At 36.6% G+C, this 22,373-nt stretch overlaps 1 protein-coding gene across 1 annotated transcript in view; it reads left to right on the forward strand.

Moving 5' to 3' along the window:
• NUP155 (nucleoporin 155) overlaps positions 1–21,284 on the forward strand; it is a 58,827-nt gene extending 37,543 nt beyond the window's left edge. Inside the window, exons 21-35 of the mRNA XM_082835819.1 lie at positions 168–265; positions 2,669–2,799; positions 5,336–5,527; positions 6,188–6,326; positions 7,004–7,139; positions 8,609–8,762; positions 8,969–9,073; positions 9,747–9,901; positions 13,574–13,703; positions 14,861–14,974; positions 15,870–15,990; positions 16,443–16,553; positions 18,859–18,995; positions 20,205–20,311; positions 20,946–21,284. Coding sequence (XP_082691945.1) covers positions 168–265; positions 2,669–2,799; positions 5,336–5,527; positions 6,188–6,326; positions 7,004–7,139; positions 8,609–8,762; positions 8,969–9,073; positions 9,747–9,901; positions 13,574–13,703; positions 14,861–14,974; positions 15,870–15,990; positions 16,443–16,553; positions 18,859–18,995; positions 20,205–20,311; positions 20,946–21,084 — 1,969 coding nt within the window. The 3' untranslated portion in view covers positions 21,085–21,284. The remainder of the gene's footprint in view (positions 1–167; positions 266–2,668; positions 2,800–5,335; positions 5,528–6,187; positions 6,327–7,003; positions 7,140–8,608; positions 8,763–8,968; positions 9,074–9,746; positions 9,902–13,573; positions 13,704–14,860; positions 14,975–15,869; positions 15,991–16,442; positions 16,554–18,858; positions 18,996–20,204; positions 20,312–20,945) is intronic.
• Positions 21,285–22,373: the final 1,089 nt, after the last annotated feature.

A 22,373-nucleotide genomic window follows, 5' to 3' on the forward strand; every position in this document is an offset into this window, starting at 1 on the left:
GAATAGGCAAATTTATAGAATCAGAAAGTAGATGAGCTGTTGCTTAGGGTAGGGTGGGGGAAATGAGAATTGACTGCTAATGGAAAGTGAGTAAAAATGTTCTAAAATTAAGTTGTGGTGATAATTGCACAACCCTTTGAATATACTTTCTGGAATTTTTGTTTCAGTACTACTGCCAAAGTGCAGCAGAGGCTGATAGGATTCATGCGCCCTGAAAATGGAAATACCCAGCAAATGCAACAGGAGCTGCAGAGGAAGTTTCATGGTAAATTATTGCTTCTGATCAGTTAAATGTACATGACCCCAGTAAAGAGTTTTATTAGATGAATAGAAAAGTGTGGACATCTCTTGATAAGATCGTTTGTGGTAACAAATATTTTTATTAAAGTAATATTAGTGTGATTTGAAAAGTAAGATGATATGGACATCATGTATTTCCACAACTTTCAGCTCATAAAAGGTTTTCATTTCTTCCACCAGAAAACATGATACACACTTTTTTTTTTTAACTTTTTTTGGGGGCGGGGGGGTGCTGCGTCCCGTGGCCTGTGGGATCTTAGTTCCCCGACGAGGGATCGAACCCAGGCCCCCTGCAATGGAAGTGAGGAGTCCTAACTGCTGGACCACCAGGGAATTCCCCGATACACACCTTTTTTTAATGAATTTTTTTATTGTGCTAAAATATACATAACATAAAATTTACCGTTTTAACCATTTTTAAGTGTACAGTTCAGTGGCATTCAGTAAGTTAAGTTCACATGATTTCCTGTAGCATGGTGATTGCAAAAAGCACCACTATCCATCTCCAGAATGTTTTCATCTTTCTAGTCTGAAACTCTGTACCCATGAAACAATAACTCCCCATTGTCCCCTGCCCCCAACCCCTGACAGTCACCTTTTTTTTTTTTCCTGTCTTTGAATTTTACTACCCTGTGTACCTCATGTAAGTGGAGTCATATAGTATTTGTTTTTTTTTGTGACTGCCTTATTTCACTTAGCGTATAATGTCTTCAGAGTTCACATACGTAGTGGCATGTGTTGGAATTTCCTTCCTTTCTGAGACTGAATAGTACTCCATTGTGTGTATCAACCACATTTTGTTTATCCTTTCATTTCTTGGTGGACACTGAGGTTGCCTTCATCTTTGGGGTATTGTGAATAATCCTGCTATGAACATGGTGTACAAATAGAATTTGAGTCCCTACTTTTAATTGTCTTATTATATATCCAGAAGTGTAATTGCTGGATTACGTGTAATTCTGTTTTTAATTTTTTGAGGAGCCACCATAACTTTTCCATAGCAGCTATACCATTGTATTGGTACATTTCCACTGGTAGTACACAAAATATTCCAATTCCTCCACATTGTCACCAATAATTTTTCTTTTTCTTTTTTTTAAAAAACACTTCTATCCTAATGTGTGTGAAGTGGTATTTCTTGGAGAGTTAAAAATGTGAATCAAATGTTAGGTTGTGTTTTTTTATTTATTATAAAAAAGTAACAACTAAGGAAACAGCAAGGGAACTGAAAAGTTCTTATAACCAATAATTATTCCAGATGTGAATTGGCATAGTAATAAAATATTGTTTAAATTTTGCCTGCCATTCAGTTTTTTTTTTTAAGTTCTTTTGCCTTCCATTGTTTGAGCCAATTATTCTGGCTGATAGAACTTTGCTAGTTAAGACTCAACGTACTTTCTTACCTTCCTGCTGGACCTAGTTTTCTGTTCACTATTTTGTAAATTCTTCTTTCAGTACTTCTTTTCAAGTAAACTTGACAAAATACAAGCATTGGTAAGGATTTATACAAAGGGGAGCATTCAAATTGCTGACAGTATGCACTGAAATAACCACTTTGGAGAGCAATTTGATCATATATATTAAAAGCTAAAAATGCATATGCATTCAAAGCCAGCAGTTTCACTGCTAGGTATATATTCAGGAACAGTCTTTATCAGACATTTTCCCCACAATAAGTAATAATTTTTATATTATGACCCAGATGTTTAAAAGCATATACACACAACAGAATTTTAAGAAATAACTATACCTATTTTATACTCTAATATTTTTTTCCCTTTTTCATTCTATTTCCTTTTTAAGGGGAAAAAAAAATCTGTCATGATTGACTGAATTGATTTCATGATTCACCAATGCATCTCAATTTGAAAAACAGTCGTAGCAAAACCTGACTGTGTTTTTGAGGAGACCTTTTTTAAGGATATTTATTGCATTATTGTTGTAGTAGCAAAACATTGGAAACAACAGGAATGTCCTTCATGTGGAAAATGGACCTAATTGTGGTATACTTATATAATGGAACACTCAGCAATTAAAATAAATGTATTGATACTAGATTTTTACTTATCAGTATGGGTAGCCTGTGAAAATATAACTGGGCAGAAAAAGCAATGGTGTAAATTGTCTAAAAACAGCAACATTTTTACTGTTTATGTATGCATACACGCAGAAGCACTTATATATAGTGAGAGGATGAAACTGTGAATTCAACAACTCATGATCATGGTTGCCTATGAGGGGAGGAAGGAGAACAATGAGGATTTCAACCTTAACTATAGTTGTCGTTATTTGAGATAAAGTGTTGTTTTACTTAAAACAACTTAACCTGTCATTTTTCAAAACTTCATGAGTTGTGTTTTGTAATTAGAGGCTCAACTGAGTGAAAAGGTTTCACTTCAGGCAATCCAGCAGTTGGTTCGAAAATCATACCAGGCTCTGGCTTTATGGAAACTTCTTTGTGAACATCAGTTCACTGCCATTGTAGGAGAACTTCAGAAGGTAGGATATTTTTCCCCCTAAGGTCGTACTATTAATTCTGTGCTTAGTTTGTCTGCTTTTTTTTTTGCGGTACGCGGGCCTGTCACTGTTGTGGCCGCTCCCGTTGCGGAGCACAGGCTCCGGACGCGCAGGCTCAGCAGCCATGGCTCACGGGCCCAGCCATTCCGCGGCATGTGGGATCTTCCTGGACCGAGCACGAAGCCGTGTCCCCTGCATCAGCAGGCGGACTCTCAACTGCTGCGCCACCAGGGAATCCCAGTTTGTCTGCTTTTGAGTGAGCTGTAATCTTTCACTTAGTTTCAGAAGGAGATTATTTTGGGCAGCATTTAGGTTATGATCAAATTAATGTGTTATGAGAAAATTGCACTAAAGCATGATAACTTGAGGGGTTCATTATCAAAACCACAAGTTATTACAGTATATGAGAACTTCGCTGTGATATGTGAATGAACTCTTACTTTACCAAAAATATTTTTCAAACAGTAGATTGTAACCTTTATTTGGGCTACAGATCCCTTTGGGAATCTGATCAAAACTCTTTCTCACCACCTTCAAAGGATGCATACAGACACATACATAAAATTTTTGCATGTAATTTCAAGAAGTCCAGTGACCTAAATTAAAATTAAACATTCCTACTTTAAAGAAAAATGTTTGCCACTGTGGAAAATGAATGGTTCTTGCTGTCCTCATTGGAATCCTTTTTAAGGATAAAGGTAATTTGCATTTATCTAAATGTTAGGTCATTTAGGGGGAAGGTATTCCTACCTATTAATTTAATTGTGAGCATTTCTAAATGTACACAAAAGTACAGCAAGTACAACAAATAATCCCCCATACACAATTTATTTTCATTCAACATTTTCACAGTTTTACCAACTTTGCTTAATCTATCCCTTATTTTCTTTTTCTTTACTGAATTATTTTAAAGTAGATCCCTAACATCATGTCCTTTCATTCCTGTATATTTTAATGTGTATTCCTTTGGCCATTTTCTTGAATACCAATGTCATTATCACATTTAGCAATATTACCACTAATTCTTTTGGGTAACATCTAAAATAATGAAATTTCTGTGTCTTAAAAATATCTTTTTATAGATTGGTTCATTCTAATCAGAATCTAAACAGTTGGTTCACTCATTGAATTTGGTTGTTTTTTCTCTTAAATCTCTCAGTCTAGAGCAATTTTCTCTGTCTCTCTCTCTCTCTCTCTTTTTGGTGGGGGCGTGTTGCTATTGCCTTGTAGGCGTCAGGTCATCAGTCTTGTAGAATCCCAACATTCTGAGGTTGTCTTTACCTTCCTTGTAGTGAACTTGTTCGTCTATTTCTTGAATTTTCTATGAAATGGAAGTCAAGTCTACAGAGGCTTGATAAGTTCAGTTTTTTTTTTTGTTGTTTGTTTTTTATTTATTTTATTTGTTTTATTTTTGGCTGCATTGGGTCTTCGTTGCTGCGCACGGGCTCTCTGTAGTTGCAGCAAGTGGGAGCTACTCTTCGTCGTGGTGTGCGGGCTTCTCACTGCAGTGGCTTCTCTTATTGCGGAGCACAGGCTTTAGGTGCATGGGCTTCAGTAGTTGTGGCACACGGGCTCAGTAGTTGTGGCTCATGGGCTCTAGATCACAGGCTCAGCAGTTGTGGCGCACGGGCTTAGTTGCTCTGCATCATGTGGGATCTTCCCAGATCAGGGCTCGAACCCATGCCCCCTGCATTGGCAGGTGAATTCTTAACCACTGTGCCACCAGGGAATCCCCAGGTCCATTTATTTGATAAAGAATAGCACATATTTTTTTTCCTCTTTTAAAAACTCAAGTGAATATGTTTAATTATGAAAGCTATTTCCTTTTCCATGCCAGGTAGAATAATGATTTTTAGTTTTATTGGCTGGTAAGAATAATGTAGGTCAGTTTTTAGCCTAGGTATCTTTTTTGTGATCCACCTTCAAAGTTTTCCTTCCCTATATGCTCAAGGAATGCAAATTAAATATTAATCCCAAAAATTTGAACATAGATTGTATATTTGCTGAAATTTAGAAAAAAGAAATAGATCACTAAACAGAATGTTACTATAGTATAAATCACCTCAATACTTTAGAACTCCATTTTAGCAAGCAGATTTGTTTAAATAAGATCAAACTCCAATGTTAGAAGTCCTTGAATAATAGAATTCAAATGTTATTTTGGAAAAATAAATGTAAGCCCAAGATTATTTAATGTAGCTAATTGATTGCTTTTTCCTGGTTATAACTAAAGTCAGGAGGCCTGTCTCGAATTTTGACTCCACCTGGGTTTTGCTTTCCTCATTTGTAAAGTGAGAGATTTGGAATAGGCATACTGTGGGTTCTTTTACAATTCTCAATGATTCTATGAAAATCTGTAAAATTTTATTATTTTTTATAGTTTAATATATTTTATCTTTTGAATTATAGAGTCTATTAATGTTTTGATATTTTAAATTATTAAAGAAATTTCATTCTGTGTAGAAATACAATATTCCTAAATTTTTGATCAGAAGAGGATTTTCTTTTATACTCCTAGGAATTTCAAGAACAGTTGAAAATCACCACCTTTAAAGATCTGGTAATCAGGGACAAGGAACTGACCGGGGCATTAATTGCTTCTCTAATCAACTGCTACATCAGAGATAATGCTGCTGTTGATGGCATTAGTTTACACTTACAGGACATCTGCCCACTGCTGTATAGCACTGATGATGCAGTTTGTTCTAAGGTATGATGCTTTGTTACCCGTTTCAGTGTTTCTTACAGGAGGTTTCATGGTATGATGAAAGCACACTAGAATTGTAATCAGGAACTGTTGTCTTTTGTTTGACATACGACCTTGGGTAGGTCTTTTAACCTTCCATGGCGTCAGGATCCTCATCTGTGTAAGAAAGACGTTGGAATATATTATTTCTTAAAATCTGTATATAACTTTTTCATAAAGAATCTTTGATAGTATTTCTAGACGGTATTTAAAAAATGGTTAACTATGCCTTTCCTTAAAAATTAAGAAAAAATCACTAAAACTTTGTAATAAATTAGAGCTAATTGGGCAAGTTTTATTGATCCTTTCCTACAGGTGAAAAAAATTTAAAAAATCAGTGTTGCTCGGACTGCCTGCCGACCAATAATGTATTGACTAGGCAAGAGATTTACCAGTCAAAAGCTGTCTTGCTTACATATTTGTGAGAGGAATTAAGAATAGCTAGGATTTTTTGGTCAAAAACTTTTCTGTTTAAAATTAAGAAGAAGTAAGTTTGTAGAGTTGTTTTTATCTTTGATGATAATCAACCGGATGCAAATTTAAACATAGACTAAACAAAACTTGTATTGACAGCATCATCCATGTGCTTGTATCTTTTTAAGTTCTTGTCATCTCTACTTCTAGGCAAATGAGCTTCTCCAGCGTTCCCGACAAGTTCAAAATAAGATTGAAAAGGAAAGAATGTTAAGGGAATCATTAAAGGAGTATCAAAAAATCAGCAATCAAGTGGACCTGTCCAGTGTTTGTGCTCAGTATAGACAAGGCGAGAAACAAAATGTTCTTCATACCTTCTGCTTAACTCGGAGGGATATCTTCCTTCAGCTTTCAGCAGCCCAAGTGATATGACATAGGGAATTCATTTCTTATGTCTTAGTATTTGATGACTGCACCAGCTTCTACAAAAGCTGTAACGCTCTTTTTATGTCTTGAAATGTGTAACTTTTTAACATTGGGGTTTCAGTCCTATTCCAGTTAAACTACTACCTGTGTTAGATTGCTTTCTGGGTTACAGTTATTTTTCAGATGCTTTAGATTCTTTTGACTAATTTTAAAAATACTACCTGTCTGCTCACTTTAAAATTACTTTAAATCAAATCTAACATAACGTAGTAACTGTTAGTACAGGTACTACTTTGAATCCTAAGATTTTTTTTCCATCAAGGAACTGCAACCCTCCTTTTTACTATTTTAAATATGAAATTTTTTTGCAATGAAGAAAATACATTTAATAGCTGCCTTTAAGGCATGTTGGAACCTAGTTCTTCGGTAGACTCATCAGAAATATTTTATATGATGTTGTCACCTGGGTGACTGATATACAGTAGAAACCTCATAGTAGTAAACATAATAACCTTGATCAGTATTTTTATAAGCCATCTAAGGAAAATGTATCCACTTAATAATATGCCTTAACTCTTTGTCCTTTGTCTTTCCTATTAGTGCGTTTTTATGAGGGTGTAGTGGAGCTCTCTCTTACTGCTGCAGAGAAAAAAGATCCTCAGGGTCTTGGACTTCATTTCTATAAACATGGAGAACCAGAAGAAGACATCGTGGGACTTCAGGCTTTCCAAGAAAGGTGAGTTTTATCACCTTAACAGATGCAACTTTATGGATATAGACTTTGTGTAAAGTTTGATTGATGATATTAGGAAAATAATATTTCAAGTACAACTCATAAAATTGAATTACGCTTCCACCTAAAAATGTCTTGTTTTATCAAAGGTGTGAATCAGTATTCTAATTATTAGCCTAGAGATAAAAATTATAGCCTGGTGGGAATTCTTAAGGACCTAAATGTTTTTGAACTTGCCTCTTTGGTTTTCCTGAGATTGTATTAATGTCAATTTGAAATGCAATTACGATTTTGGAAACAAAACTGCTGCCTCACCTGCCCCACTGCCAATGTCTGGTTCTGGATGAAGATTAGTATTTTAAAGGATGATTTTTAAATGTTCACAGATTATTAGAGACTGTTTAAAAAAAAAAGTATGTCCAGGGCTTCCCTGGTGGCGCAGTGGTTAAGAATCCACCTGCCAATGCAGGGGATACGAGTTCGAGCCCTGGTCCAGGAAGATCCCACATGCCGCAGAGCAACTAAGCCCGTGTGCCACAACTACTGAGCCTATGCTCTAGAGCCTGCGTCCACGACTACTAAAGCCTGTGCGCCTAGAGCCCATGCTCCGCAACAAGAGAAGCCACCACCATGAGAAGCCCACGCACCACAACGAAGAGTAGCCCCTGCTCGCTGCAACCAGCGAAAGCCAGTGCACAGCAACAAAGACCCAATGCAGCCAAAAATAAATAAATAAATTTATTTTAAAAAAAAAAAAGAACAGTAAAATAAGCAATATTTAAAAAAAAAAAAGTACGTCCATAAAGGAAATACATAACCAAAGATGTGTTTCATTTTTATGACTTTACCCTTTTAAACAAGTGCTTCTCAAACCTATTGAAAGAGCATATGATTTGTATTGTTTTTATTTTTTTTTGCGGTACGCGGGCCTCTCACTGTGGCCTCTCCCGTTGCGGAACACAGACTCTGGACGCGCAGGCTCAGCGGCCGTGGCTCACGGGCCTAGCCGCTCCGCAGCATGTGGGATCCTCCCGGACCGGGGCACGAACCCGTGTCCCCTGCATCGGCAGGCGGACTCTCAACCACTGCGCCACCAGGGAAGCCCTGTTTTTATTTTTATTTATTTATTTTTAATTTTATTGGAGTATAGTTGCTTTACAGTGTTGTGTTACTTTCTACTGTACAGCAAAGTGCATCAGCTATACGTATACATATAGCCCTTCTTTTTTGGATTTCCTTCCCATTTAGGTCACTGCAGAGCGTTGAGTAGAGTTCACTGTGCTACACAGTAGGTTGTCAACTATGGATGCTATGTATAAAATAGATAACTAATGATTTGTATTATTTTTAATACCAAATTGTGTGTGTGTGTGTATTTTCTCCAAAATTCTCTTTAGATTATATTTCAATTACATAAGATAAACCAATTGATAACTAAATCATGGAATTGCTCCTTTTTCATTCTTTTTCAGATTAAACAGTTACAAGTGTATTACAGATACACTTCAAGAACTGGTAAATCAAAGTAAGGCTGCTCCTCAGTCTCCCAGCGTGCCCAAAAAACCCGGACCTCCAGTGTTGTCGTCTGATCCCAATATGCTGAGTAATGAAGAAGCAGGCCATCATGTAAGGGACATAGCATATTTTCGTTCTGCAAATACACTGTGTTTAGATGTTCTGTGTGGTGGTGGTGGCATAACCATCTTGGAAAGGGTAGTAACTCTTAGAACTTACCATTTAAGTATTCTTGATTTCTTACCAGAAGCTTATAAGGCTAAGGAGTCATGTCGAGCCTTTAACTGTGCTAATTTTTACTGTTTTCTTTATTTTAGTTTGAACAAATGCTTAAATTGTCTCAAAGATCCAAAGATGAACTCTTTAGTATTGCCCTTTATAATTGGCTAATACAAGCTGACCTTGCAGATAAACTGCTACAGGTAAAAAATATTTTTATACCATTGTTGTTAATTTATAAGTAGCATAACTCAGTGGGTTAAGCACATATAGTCATAAGGGAATTCAGTTTTTCACCCTGTACCAACCGTTAGGTGTTAGTGAAAAGCCAAGTAATGTAATACCTTTTCCTAGTGAGCAAGGTAGTCTGTTGGTCTAGTTTTCTTGTTATTTAGAAGCTGATTGGGATTGTTTACATTGTGGGGTGAAAATCAATGGATTATGAGTTAGGAGACTTGAACTTTGTCTTAGCTCTGCCATTAAGCCACTTCACAAATAAATGTCCTTTCACTACCCTAAGTCATAGTGTTCCTCATTCTGTAAAATGAATATGTGGCATTTGATAATTGCAAAGATGCTTTTGAGCTCAGAATCTAGGAATCAATAGCTGTGTTCTCAAAGTTTATTAAAAGATTTGTAATTGGATTATAATAAATTGTTCTTAGCAACCTAATGCACCTATCATAGCAATTCTTTGATTAACCGTGGTAAAACAGTCATTTATAATGAGAAAAATGGCCCTCTCTTATCTGTTACTGGATTATAATATTGCTTATGTATTCATAAAACAAGGCACACCTGTAAAATGATATATTTACTATCTGAAGAGCAAGTGGGTAGTCAGAAAATGTTTCTGATTAACTTTACAATTTCCAGATTGCTTCTCCATTTCTGGAGCCACATCTAGTCCGAATGGCCAAAGTTGATCAAAACAAAGTTCGTTACATGGATTTACTCTGGAGGTATTATGAGAAGAACAGAAGTTTTAGCAATGCTGCTCGTGTCCTATCCAAATTGGCTGACATGCATAGGTATGGCCTAGTATTCTCACTGTGACAAATAATTGATAACTGGGCTATATCTAGTTACATCCAGATTTCAGATATTAAATAAAACCTTATTCAGGTTATACATATATAAAATTTTTATGCTTTTACTTGGATTTATCTAAAGTTTATAGTTTTCTCTCTTTGTTTTTAATAATGTGTAGCAGGTACCAAATACCTCCTACTAAATAAACTCTCCATTCAAACTGTCTGGTAAATCCTTTTCTTTAAAGTATGTCTTTAGATTCTTTCCTATTAACAGCAATTAATTACTATTCTTTTTCTTTTTTATTATTTATTTATTTTTATTTGGTTGCGCTGGGTCTTAGTTGAGGCAGGCGGGCTGCTTAGTTGCGGCATGTGGGCTCCTTAGTTGCGGCTCACTGGCTCCTTAGTTGTGGCATGAGAACTTTTAGTTCTGGCATGCGTGTGAGATCTAGTTCTCTGACCAGGGATTGAACCCAGGCCCTCTGCCTTGGGACCGTGCAGTCTTAACCACTGCGTCACCAGGGAAGTCCCTTAATTACTATTTTTAACTAAAGGACAATAAATACTTCTCAAAGTCTTTATAATTTTAAACGTTTAACAAATTCCAGGCTAATTTCCTCTACTCTCTTTAAATTACTGAATAGGTCTTGGAGCATATATATTGAGGATTGTTAAGAATCCTGTTAAAGAGTGCATTGAAATTTCTAATTAGATTGTCGTATCAAAAGACAACTTAAAATTTTGGACAGATCATTAATTTGACCCTCTTTTCATTTGGAATTTTCTTTGCCACAATAGTGCAGTGCTATTTCCAAAATCTGGAGGTTGGTTAAGTTAGGACAAGGAGGTGTTTGAGACAAGGTTGTTATTAAACCAAGTTAATCAGAATGGTTACTTAAATCACCCAGATATGGCTAATAGCAAGTGTGAGAGTTTGTGTATCTGTTTGTGTGTGTGCTTATGCAGTTGTAATTATTGCATGTGTGGGCCCAAGGCATTTTTGGTCTTCTTGCTATCTTTGGTCTTAATAGTCATTTGGTTTTTTTCTTTTTTTTTTTTGTTTCTTTTTTTATTTTTGGCTGTGTTGGGTCTTTGTTGCTGCACACAGGCTTTCTCTAGTTGCGGCGAGCGGGGGCTACTCTTTGTTGTGGTGTGTGGGCTTCTCATTGCAGTGGCTTCTCTTGTTGTGGAGCACGGGCTCTAGGCGCGTGGGCTTCAGTAGTTGTAGCACACAGGCTCAGTAGTTGTGGCTCACGGGCTCTAGAGTGCAGGCTCAGTAGTTGTGGTGCTCAGGCTTAGTTGCTCCACGGCATGTGGGATCTTCCTGGGCCAGGGCTCAAATCCATTTCCCCTGCATTGGCAGGTGGATTCTTAACCACTGTGCCACCACAGAAGCCCCCTAGAGTGGCTCTTAATTGCCCTTTCATTAATATTTACTGACTTTGTTCCTTGTTATAACAGTTACTATATTCTTGTTATAAAATATTCAGAAATCCTCTGACTTTTAAGAACAGTGCCCATTGTCCATTTCTACTTCACACACACATAACCTAATTTCTTCCTCATGTGAGAGACCCTATACGTCTTACCAGCTCTCAGCTTACCGTCTCTTTCCACAATAAAATCTTTTTCCGACTATTATGTTACTCTCTTTCTCACTACACTTTTTTTTTTAATTTATTATTTATTTATTTATTTTTGGCTGTGTTGGGTCTTTGTTGCTGTTCGTGGGCTTTCTCTAGTTGCGGCAAACAGGAGGATACTCTTCGTTGCCGTGCCTGGGCTTCTCATTTCAGTGGCTTATCTTGTTGTGGAGCACGGGCTCTAGGCACACAGGTTTCAGTAGTGGCTCACGGGTTCTAGAGCACAGGCTCAGTAGTTGTGGTGCACGGGCTTAGTTGCTCCGCAGCATGTGGGATCTTCCTGGACCAGGGCTCGAATCCGTGTCCCCTGCATTGGCAGGTGGATTCTTAACCACTGCACCACCAGGGAAGCCCTCATGACACTCTTTTTACATATGTAGGCTGCACCAAGTAAGTTGGCGGCTATAGTGTTCTACTTTTTTTTTTTTTTTTTTTGCGGTACGCGGGCCTGTCACTGTTGTGGCCTCTCCCGTGGCGGAGCACAATCTCTGGATGCGCAGGCTCAGCGGCCATGGCTCACGGGCCCAGCCGCTCCACGGCATGTGGTGTCTTCCCGGACCGGGGCACGAACCCGTATCCCCTGCATCGGCAGGCAGACTCTCAACCACTGCGCCACCAGGGAAGGCGCGAGTGTTCTACTTTAAATAATTTGGAAATATTACCCCATGTTGAAAATGTTTGTTTCAAGTGGGTTTTTTTTTAAGAGATGAGAGGGGAGGTAAAGGAAAGCCTCTTAGAAGCAAAGCTCCTAAAGGTACAGAGTCCTTTATATTTGATCTTAAGAGATGGTCAGTGCTAATTACCTGTCATCCCCACACGTACTTTGTAAGATAGGAGAAAGGAGTTAATATTTTCTTTCTTTTGGTTTCTTTTTGGGAAGGGGAAAACTTATAGGAGCCATAGCTATGTAGAAGGACAGTTTTTTAAGTAAGACCTTCTCTGAAAGTAAAAGAAAGCCAGTTTTTTCCTGATTCAGATTGGCATTAATGGGGATATCAAAAGTTTCATTTAATACTCATTGATCTGAGGGGTTGCCAACAACTAAATGAGTTAGTATGTTTGTTTTTAATGCCAAGTTGCTTTATAATGTCAAAGACCCAGGTCTGATGGACTTAGGGGATTAGAAAGGACTGAAGATGGTAATCATGGACATGGATACATGCTTAGGGCATTCTGACACCTGTCAGTCAATCAGCCAGCAAATAGATTTTGAGTACCAGTGATAATTCAAGGCATTGAGGAAGGGAGTAGTGAACAAGATTGACACCATCCCTGCTGCTAAGGAGCTCTTATTCTAGTGGGCAAAGACCATAGACAAGTTCAGATTCTATAAATACAGTAAAAACAGGATTTTACAGTAGAAAGTGCCTTGGGGCATGGGGAGCTGCTTTAGTTAAGATTGGTCAGAGAAGGCCTCAGACAAATTGTCATTAAAATTGATTCTCAAATGACAGGAAGAGGCAGCTATTAAAGAAATGGAGGAAGTGGTTTAAGCACAGAAGCGATGGTCTCTGAAGAGGCACTGCATCAGATTTAAGTTTATCATGTTTACGGTACAAAAAAGAAAGCCAGTAGGGTTGGAAATGGTGAACAAGGGAGGAATGAGATGAGGTTGGAGGAGTAGGTAAAGGAGATTGGAGGGTCTTAAGAAAGCATGTGACGTGATCTGATTTTTGTTTTTAAGAGGTCACTCTAGTTGCTGTGTGGAAAATGAAATGTAGTATTTGCCATATTAAGGTAGAGAAGTGAAGAATATGAGGAATAATAAAAAGTTTAATTTAATTTTAGAATAATCCAAGTTTTAATATACTGAAGTTTTAAAATAGGAAGTTACTTTTTGGATGTAAACATAAGTATTTATGTGTTGACTTAAGTTGTGGATCTCTTTTATTAGAAATCCTCTAATTTTTCAAGTTTCAAATGGCCTTTTATGTTAATTTGGCATAAATAGTACATCATAGCTGATATATATGTATATTGGATCCTTAAGAATTCACATGAATAAAAATAAGGATTTTCCCCCCAGCACAGAAATTTCACTTCAGCAGCGACTAGAGTACATTGCTCGTGCCATTCTTAGTGCCAAAAGTTCCACTGCCATTTCATCAATAGCTGCAGATGGTGAATTCCTTCATGAATTAGAAGAAAAAATGGAAGTAAGTGCTAACGACACTTAAGTCTTATCCACATTGATTAGTAGCCACGTGTTAGTCCACTTCCTCTCTTCCCCTAGTAGATAATAGGTCTGTAGCAGTCAGTATTAATTTTAATCTCTTATGCCTTCTTTTTTTCTTTTCATATTTATATATAAATCTTTTAAAAGATTTTAATGATACAGCATTTGGGTCCTAGGACATTGCTGTAATCTAAAAGTTTTCTCTATGGCATTTCTAAAGATTTATTCTAACTATTCTAACACCAAGCAGATTATGTCACATTCACCGTTTATTCTGGAGGCTAATAAGTAGATGTGTAGAGTGGGCTAAACTGCCTTTACTAAGAGACACAAAAATGTGTAATGGTCCACATACAAAAGATTATTTCTCATTCACAAAATCCAGAGTTGGTGTTCCTGATTGGCATGTTGCTTTCTTAAACTAGGTGACGTCAGTTCCCAAGTTCTATTTTCTGGCTCTACCATTCCAATGGCCTTACCTTTTTCTTTGATCAAAGGGAGGAAGGGGGAAAAGAGCATGTAAGAAGCACATTCACTCTTAAAAAACCTCAACCCTGAAGTGGCATACTGTACTTCTGTTGACATTCCTTTGAAGAGAACATAGTCTTACAGCCATACTCCTAGCAGAGGAGGCCGGGAAGTAGAGGCTGGCCATTTTGTCTGGCTATAATCATGGGCAAAACAGGTGTTGGTGAGTAGCAAAGGCTCTCTGTCACAGCACAGTCCCTGTGTAATCTATTGTAATGAAGGGTTGCTAGTCTGTTATGATAAAAGTCTTTATACATTTTTTTAAATTTGGGTAGAATTGACATATAACAGTTGCTAAGGTATACAACATAATGATTAAATTTTTCTATATATTGCAAAATGATCACCACAGTAAGTCTAGTTAGCATCTGTCACCATAAATGATTACAAAAAAAATTATTTTCTTGTGATGAGGACTCTTTAAGACCTACTCTTTCAGCAACTTTCAAAATATGCAACACAGTATGATTAACTGTAGTCACTATGCTGTTATTTATATATTATTTTATTTTAACAAACTTAAAGTCAGATACTAGGAGTCATTCCTTCAAGTACCTGGTGATTTATCATGAAGAACTTAAGATTTGATTTTTTTTCTACCCAAACTAGGTTGCTAGGATCCAACTTCAGATACAAGAGACACTACAAAGGCAATATTCCCATCATTCTTCTGTACAGGATGCAATTTCTCAGCTGGACTCTGAGCTAATGGACATAACTAAGGTAATAAAAAAGCAAGTGAAATTCCTATAGTAGTCACCTATTCTCTTGTTTCTTTTGCATTTTATTTTGTGTTTAAGATAAGCCATCTTTGGAAGCATATCACTGAGCTGACACATCACCACTGTGGTATCTCACTCTTAGAAAAAGCTGTTTCTCTTTCCAGGCCAATTTCTATCAAGAATCTATCAGCCTCACATGGGGCTTTGTTAAAACTCCTGCCACCTATTTTATGGCCTTGTTTCTTATCTTGAAAAAGTAATTTATCTTTGCTTAACTCTCCAAGCCTCTCCCACTCTGTACCCTTCTGAACAGTTTCTTTTTCAATTATTCATGGACATTTCTGTAAGTACCCTGAAGCACCGTTAGATTTGTCAGTATTTCTGTGATTTTTCAAACCTTAGTTTAGAGAACACTAATTCTAAAAGAAATGTCATTGCAGTATCTTGCTCTCAGCCAAGAAAGAAAAAGGCACACATATTTAAATCTGTTTAAATGTGTTTTCCATGCATTTACCTTTTTTTTTTTTTTTTTTTTTTTTTGCGGTACACGGTACACGGGCCTCTCACTGTTGTGGCCTCTTTCCTTGCAGAGCGCAGGCTCAGCGACCATGGTTCACGGGCCCAGCCGCTCCGCGGCATGTGGGATCTTCCCGGACCGGGGCACAAACCCGCGTGCCCTGCGTCGGCAGGCGGACTCTCAACCACTGTGCCACCAGGGAAGCCCGCATTTACCATTCTTAATCTGGCATTACGACCACCTGCATGTCATCACATCTTTGTATCATATTTTTGGAACTTTAGATAAAATCTTTGGTTACTTTTTACTTTGAGGGAGTTCTTCACTGTTAATTTCTGAATACTAATCTCTGGTTGGATGTTGGCATTTTCTCCTACAGCTTTATGGGGAATTTGCTGACCCATTTAAACTGGCAGAATGTAAACTTGCAATAATTCATTGTGCCGGTTATTCAGACCCTATACTGGTGCAGACACTTTGGCAAGATATCATAGAGAAAGGTAAGTGTTCATTTATAGGTGTATTAGCTGTACGTTATTTAGTGACTTAGTAGAAGAGTGAATGCAAGCTGTTAACGGTCATATATTTAGGGCTCATGAGAATTGTATATACCTAAACAGAGGGAAGTAGAGGGTACTTGATATGGTGGAGAGCGATCCTGTAGAGAATGATCCCAGTAAATATTTGAGAGGACCCTCAGAAAAGATGTGTCATTTTTGTGGTTTATAATGCTTAATAAGGGATTCTGAGACACTTAGCTCGGATTCTCATAACTAGTGCCCTGGTAAGTGGAAAGTATATCAGACAGTAACAGAAACACAGAATCTGCTCATTATATTAACGTGCATAGAAGTTCTAGTATTTTGTACCTTGAAACAGAATAAAATAGTCAATTTAAAATTCTCACAATAAAAACAGTTTGGGTTTCTAATGACATGTCTCTTTCCTACAGAACTGAATGAAAGCGTGACATTGAGCTCCCCAGACAGGATGCATGCTCTTAGTCTCAAGATTGTGCTCCTTGGCAAGATGTATGCCGGCACACCTCGTTTCTTTCCTCTAGGTAAGCCATAACCTTAGCTGCGGTTGTGGGGCTTTTATCTTTTTGTTTTGATGGTTTTCTTCATTGACATGGAAAAATAATGGTTTGTAGGGCAAAATCATTTTGTTGTTGCTATTTATTAGCTCTGCAGTTTCATTCTACCTCTCCAGAAAGAAACACCTCCAAAGAATAGCAGAATTTGTTGATGAATAGTTGGGTATGAAACTCTCTTTGCTTGACCTTCCAAGTTGATATATCTATCTTGGGATAGTCTGACTAACAGACCATAGTGGTTATGTTACTGGTAACCCTATACACGCTTGAAGAGAAGGGGAAAATAGCTGATGTTTTTGTGCATGGATGATCTGTGATTGATTCAACTGCCCCCTGTTATATTGAGGGCATATTTTTCTTTAAAATAGCAGGTAGTTGTGTTAAAAATGTAATTTTTGTGAACTCCTTTCTTAACCAGATATACTGACTATTTGTTATGTAGGAGACTCTGTTATAAGCCATTTGCCAACCTATAATGTCTTCCTCGGTTGTAAACCAATAGACTCAACATAAATATATTCATACAGTAGAATGTTAAATAAGCACTTTGTGTTTTTGAAAAATGTTGAGAAACATGAAAACGCTTATCACATAACATCAAATTGTTTTTAAAATAGGAAGATCCAGACTTGTTTATAGACCTTCTCTGATTTAGGGTTTATTCCCTGGACATGGTAAGAAATAAAACAATTATAATCATACCCTTATTTCTTGTAAGTACAGTATTAAAAACTGCCATGCCAAAACAACAAAAAACTGCCATGCCATTTCATTGATCAGGAAAATAAAGAGAAAATAAAGAGCAACTGTATATATATGTCTTATGAGTATGTGAAACCTGACAATTTTAATAGCAAAAAGGCCACATTGTACACAATCCCTTTTGAGGGTATTTCTGCTTTGACTTAAGATTTTTAATTGTTGAACCCAATAAAATTTAGGGTAGAAGAGGCCTTCCTTTTTCTATCACTCTCTCAATGGCAAACAGGTTCCAGGGGGCTTCAAACTAGAACAAATTGAGTCTTTAGAATTTTTATTACCTTTCCAGAATCTCTGTATGGTAACTTGTAGGGGAGATGCAGGTTCAGTGGCACTATTTTCAGTGACTCCTCTTGCCCATGATTACTCACATTGGTCAGTCTCAGATTTTAGGTACCATAAATAAGAATTTGATTGTTACTGTTAAGATCTTATTTATGGGACTTCCCTGGTGGCACAGGGGTTAAGAATCCGCCTGCCAATGCACGGGACATGGGTTCGATCCCTGGTCCAGGAAGATGCCACATGCCGCGGAGCAACTAAGCCCATGTGCCACAACTACTGAGCCTGTGCACTAGAGCCCGCGAGCCACAACAAGAGAAGCCACTGCTATGAGAAGCCCGCGCACCACAACGAAGAGTAGTAGCCCCCGCTGGACGCAACTAGAGAAAGCCCACGCGCAGCAATGAAGACCCAACGCGACAATCAATCAATCAATCAATTTAAAACAAAAAATCTTATTTATGATGTAACAGGTAGTAAAAAGTGAGACTGGGACCACAGTTACAATCATCAAAATAAATAACTTATGAATCTTATGAATATTACATTTAATATTTCTAAAATCTAGATGCAGTAGTGCTTCTTTTCTGAAAAGCTGTTAAATTGAAGGTACAGTATTTCAAGATATTAAATATTATCAGTGGGTCCTCTCCAATAGTGGAATTGTGAACGCTCTCTATTTTCTTCTTGCTCTTTTGCTGTTTTCCAAATTCACTATAATAAGTTTTTTCTCTAATAGCTTTAAAGTGTGTAATTGAATGGTTTTAGCATATTTACAGAGTTGTGCAACCATCATCACAATTAAATTTAGACCATTTTCATCACCCCAAAAAAGAAATTATATCCACCTTCAGCCCTAAGCAACCACTGTTTTACTTTCTATCTCTATAGGTTTGCCTATATTTCGGTATATGCCTTATTTTTTATTAAAAGAAAGTTTTAAATTGTTTTTTAAAAGATTTTCCTGTGGAAACTGTTCAGTTATGAGTAAGGCCTACTTTTTAGTATCAAGAGTTAACAATTCTACAACAACAAAAAAATGGTAATTATATGAGGTGAAGGACATTTTAACTAACCTTATTGTGGAAAACATTTTGCAATATGTATGTGTATCAAATTATCACATTTATACCTTAAACTTAAACAGCGTTACATGTCAATGATATCTCAGTAACCCTGGGCGCAAAAAAAGAGTTAACAATCCCAACTTCTGGTCCTTTTCTCTCCCCAGATTTTATTGTGCAGTTCTTAGAGCAGCAAGTTTGTACTTTGAACTGGGATGTGGGTTTTGTGATACAGACAATGAATGAAATTGGAGTGCCATTACCTAGACTACTGGAAGTATATGATCACTTGTTCAAGTCACGGGTAAGGAAAATATTAAATAAAATAAAATAATTTATTTAGTTAAATCAATTAACTTTCTAGATACAGGAGCGGAGTATTTTGCTTGTGTGTTTGTAAGTATCTCATCTAATACAGTTGTATCAGAAATTTGCTTCATTGGTTAAGCAAATTATGCTTCAGACTTTTTTAAAACCAGTAATGAGAGTTGCTTTGCTATATATCGTGATAAAAATCAAATATTTTTTAATATTAATAAACATAATTATATATGCTTTACTTTTAGTGGAACAGGCTAAATACATGAAGAATTATCATTTACTTCAAAGAAACAAAATATCAGTGTGTTTATTCACTGTAACCTCATCTAAAATATCAGTGCTTAAAGATCTTTCCACAAGAAAAGAAAATTTAACTATGTATGGTGACGGGTGGTAACTAGACTTACTATGGTGATCATTTTGCAGTGAATGCAAACGGTGAATCCCTGTATTGTACACCTGAAACGAATATAATGTTATATCTCAATTTTTTAAAAATGATCTTTCTCACCATATTTAACCTTATTGGACTGTATATTTTGTAATTTTTATCCTAAGGTCAAAAACCAAACAAAACCTGTTGAACTGGATTGCGTTTACTAGTCATGATTATAGTACCATCGTCAAAACATTCATACAGTGCTTTACAAGGCACTTGTATATCTCATTAGAACTCATAATGAGCCCATGATGGAAATGAGCAAGTAGTAGTATCCCCATCTTCTACTACATCTGACAAGGGCAAAGAGGTTAAATAACCTGCTCAAGTCACATGGCTAGTAATGATGAAGCCAGAACTAGAATTAAGATTCTCTGACTCCTGATTTAGTCTCTTATTCACACTATCGGATTAAGTCTGCACAAGTTCAAAGTAAAAATGGTGTCACAGCCAATAGGAAGAGATGGATTTTCTTCTCTTACTTCAGGTTCCTAAGCAGGAAATTTGTATGCTCTACACAGTGGATCGATACATCAAATATTCTTCCTAAATAACATCACAATGAAGTTTTCAGTGCTATTCATTATTAACCATAATCAGATATATAATTTAGTAACCACATAATATTAAATGCTTATTTTAGTATTAGTAAATTTTGCTTTGGACATTGATGACTATTTTAACTAACATAAATGATTAAAAAATCAGTTGACACAATTTGCCTTACAACTCAAGATGTATTTTTCTTTATAGGATCCATTCTGGAACAGAATGAAGAAGCCACTGCACCTTTTGGATTGTATACATGTACTATTGACAAGATATGTTGAAAATCCTAGCCAAGTTTTAAATTGTGAGAGGTAAGTATGAATTAGATATACTTTATTATATACCAAAGGCTTTTAAATGCACCTAATAAATACCTGGGTAACAAATTTGCAGACAGTGGGGCACGATATGGAAACTAAAAGAAGTATGCGAGATTTAAGCTCTTGTGCATGTTTGCAGTAACTATTTGAATGATATCAGGCAGTATTTATGAAAGGTTAGAGTTTTTTCCATTTTTCAACCCTTGTCCTGAAGTCTTTCTAAAGGTGACAGGATAAAATTAATGAATTATTCCTAAACACCTTTCACTTTGAATTAGTGGCCTAGGAAGTTCAATTATGTATTTGTGATATTAATGGCCATTTCAAGATATATTTGTTTGAAAAGGCCAAATGAATATAAACAATATTAATTTAAGGAGTCATCCCTTACTGCCTCCTTCTCATTATAATAATCTTCAAAAGGGAAATGGTGGTGATGTGGCAATCCACCTACCCCCTGAGTTTCCTTCTCTATTTTCATTTATTTGCCATTTACTTAATTACATGATCCTTGCTCTCATGTGGGACTATAATAAGTAAGGTTAGCAGAAGTTGAAGGGAAGTCCTATAGGAGGAAATGCTTCTAAATATGTAGATGGTTGATCAGGTGTCTTTTTCATTACAGGAGAAGATTCACAAATCTCTGCCTGGATGCCGTTTGTGGTTATCTGGTTGAGCTCCAGTCTATGAGCTCCTCAGTAACAGTACAGACCATCACTGGGAATTTTAAATCTCTTCAGGCTAAACTAGAACGGCTTCATTAATTATTGTAATGTATTTTCATCCATGCGTTTTGATCTGTAAAATAAAAGCTCAGCTGGGTCCAGATTTCAGGTGCTGTAAGTCTAAGAATTTAAGAATAATTTTAGTAGAAACATGTTTTTAATAAGTGGCTGGTATCAGCAGACAGTACATTTGCAGGTGAATTCTTTTTTACTACATAATACTGTTTTGTTTTTTAATAATCAGGTTAAACAAATGAAATAAGATTATGATTTTAACACAAAGATAAAAAAATAAAAAACTCTTATTTTGAATTTATAGTATTCATTTTCAAGTTAGTTCAAGTGTCAAAACTTAAGTAGGCTAGCTGAGCAGGTCCAGTCCCATAATACTAGATTCTACAACAGTTCCTAAATAGACAAATAAACACTGTCTCTTTTTAAAAGTTATTTAGGTTTTGGGTTTAACCTTGGAAAGAAATTTCTTCCAACTACTGATTTGGTCAGTTACAGTTCTTGTAATACACACCTGGTTGTTTTTTGAGCAAGTGATAAACTTGTAACTAATGTTCTATGTCTTAAAAACCTATGCAGGGAGATACTGTTTTCCCTCAGTGTTCACCTAGCTCTTCTTTGGCCTGGGACTACTGATTCCTTTAAAGCAGTGGTTCTCAAAATGTACACACCAAACTCTCACATCAGCATCATCTGGGAATTTGTTAGAAATTCAAATTCTCCAGCCCAGTCCCAAACCTGCTGAACCCAAAACTTTGGGATGAGTCCCAGCACTCTGTTTTAATAAGCCCTTCAGGACATTCTGGTACATGTCATGTTTGAGAACCATTGCATTAGAGGATACAACTAGTTTATGGATTGAGCTCCCTATCTGATTCCTCCTCCTCCCTCCCCCATCAATAACCACAACACACGTTTCACCCAAGACACACCATATATGAAGCAAAATAGTAATATAAAAATAGTTTTAAAATAGTTTTTAATCTTCAAAACTAGGATGACAATACCAAGTGCCCCCAAGTCATGGCAACAGGGAGGGAGAAAAAAGTGGGAATGACTAGGTCTAACAAAAAAAACAAGAACATGGACTCTTCCTCTTACCTTTTATGCTACCAAGAGTAATTACCTTCTACCTATTGTCACTAATGTATGTCTAACAATTTTCAAAATACATTTTGAAAATATTTTTCCTTCCACTTTTATTTTTTTCCCAAGAACGTGGGTTGCCCTTTCCATATTCTCTTAGAATTTAACTCCCTTTCTCCTATAATCTTCTAATTTATAATATTTAATAGAATGTCAAAATACCACTCATT

This window comes from Leucopleurus acutus (assembly GCF_964270905.1).
Source record: "Leucopleurus acutus genome assembly, chromosome: 3".
Taxonomy (NCBI): domain Eukaryota; kingdom Metazoa; phylum Chordata; class Mammalia; order Artiodactyla; family Delphinidae; genus Leucopleurus; species Leucopleurus acutus.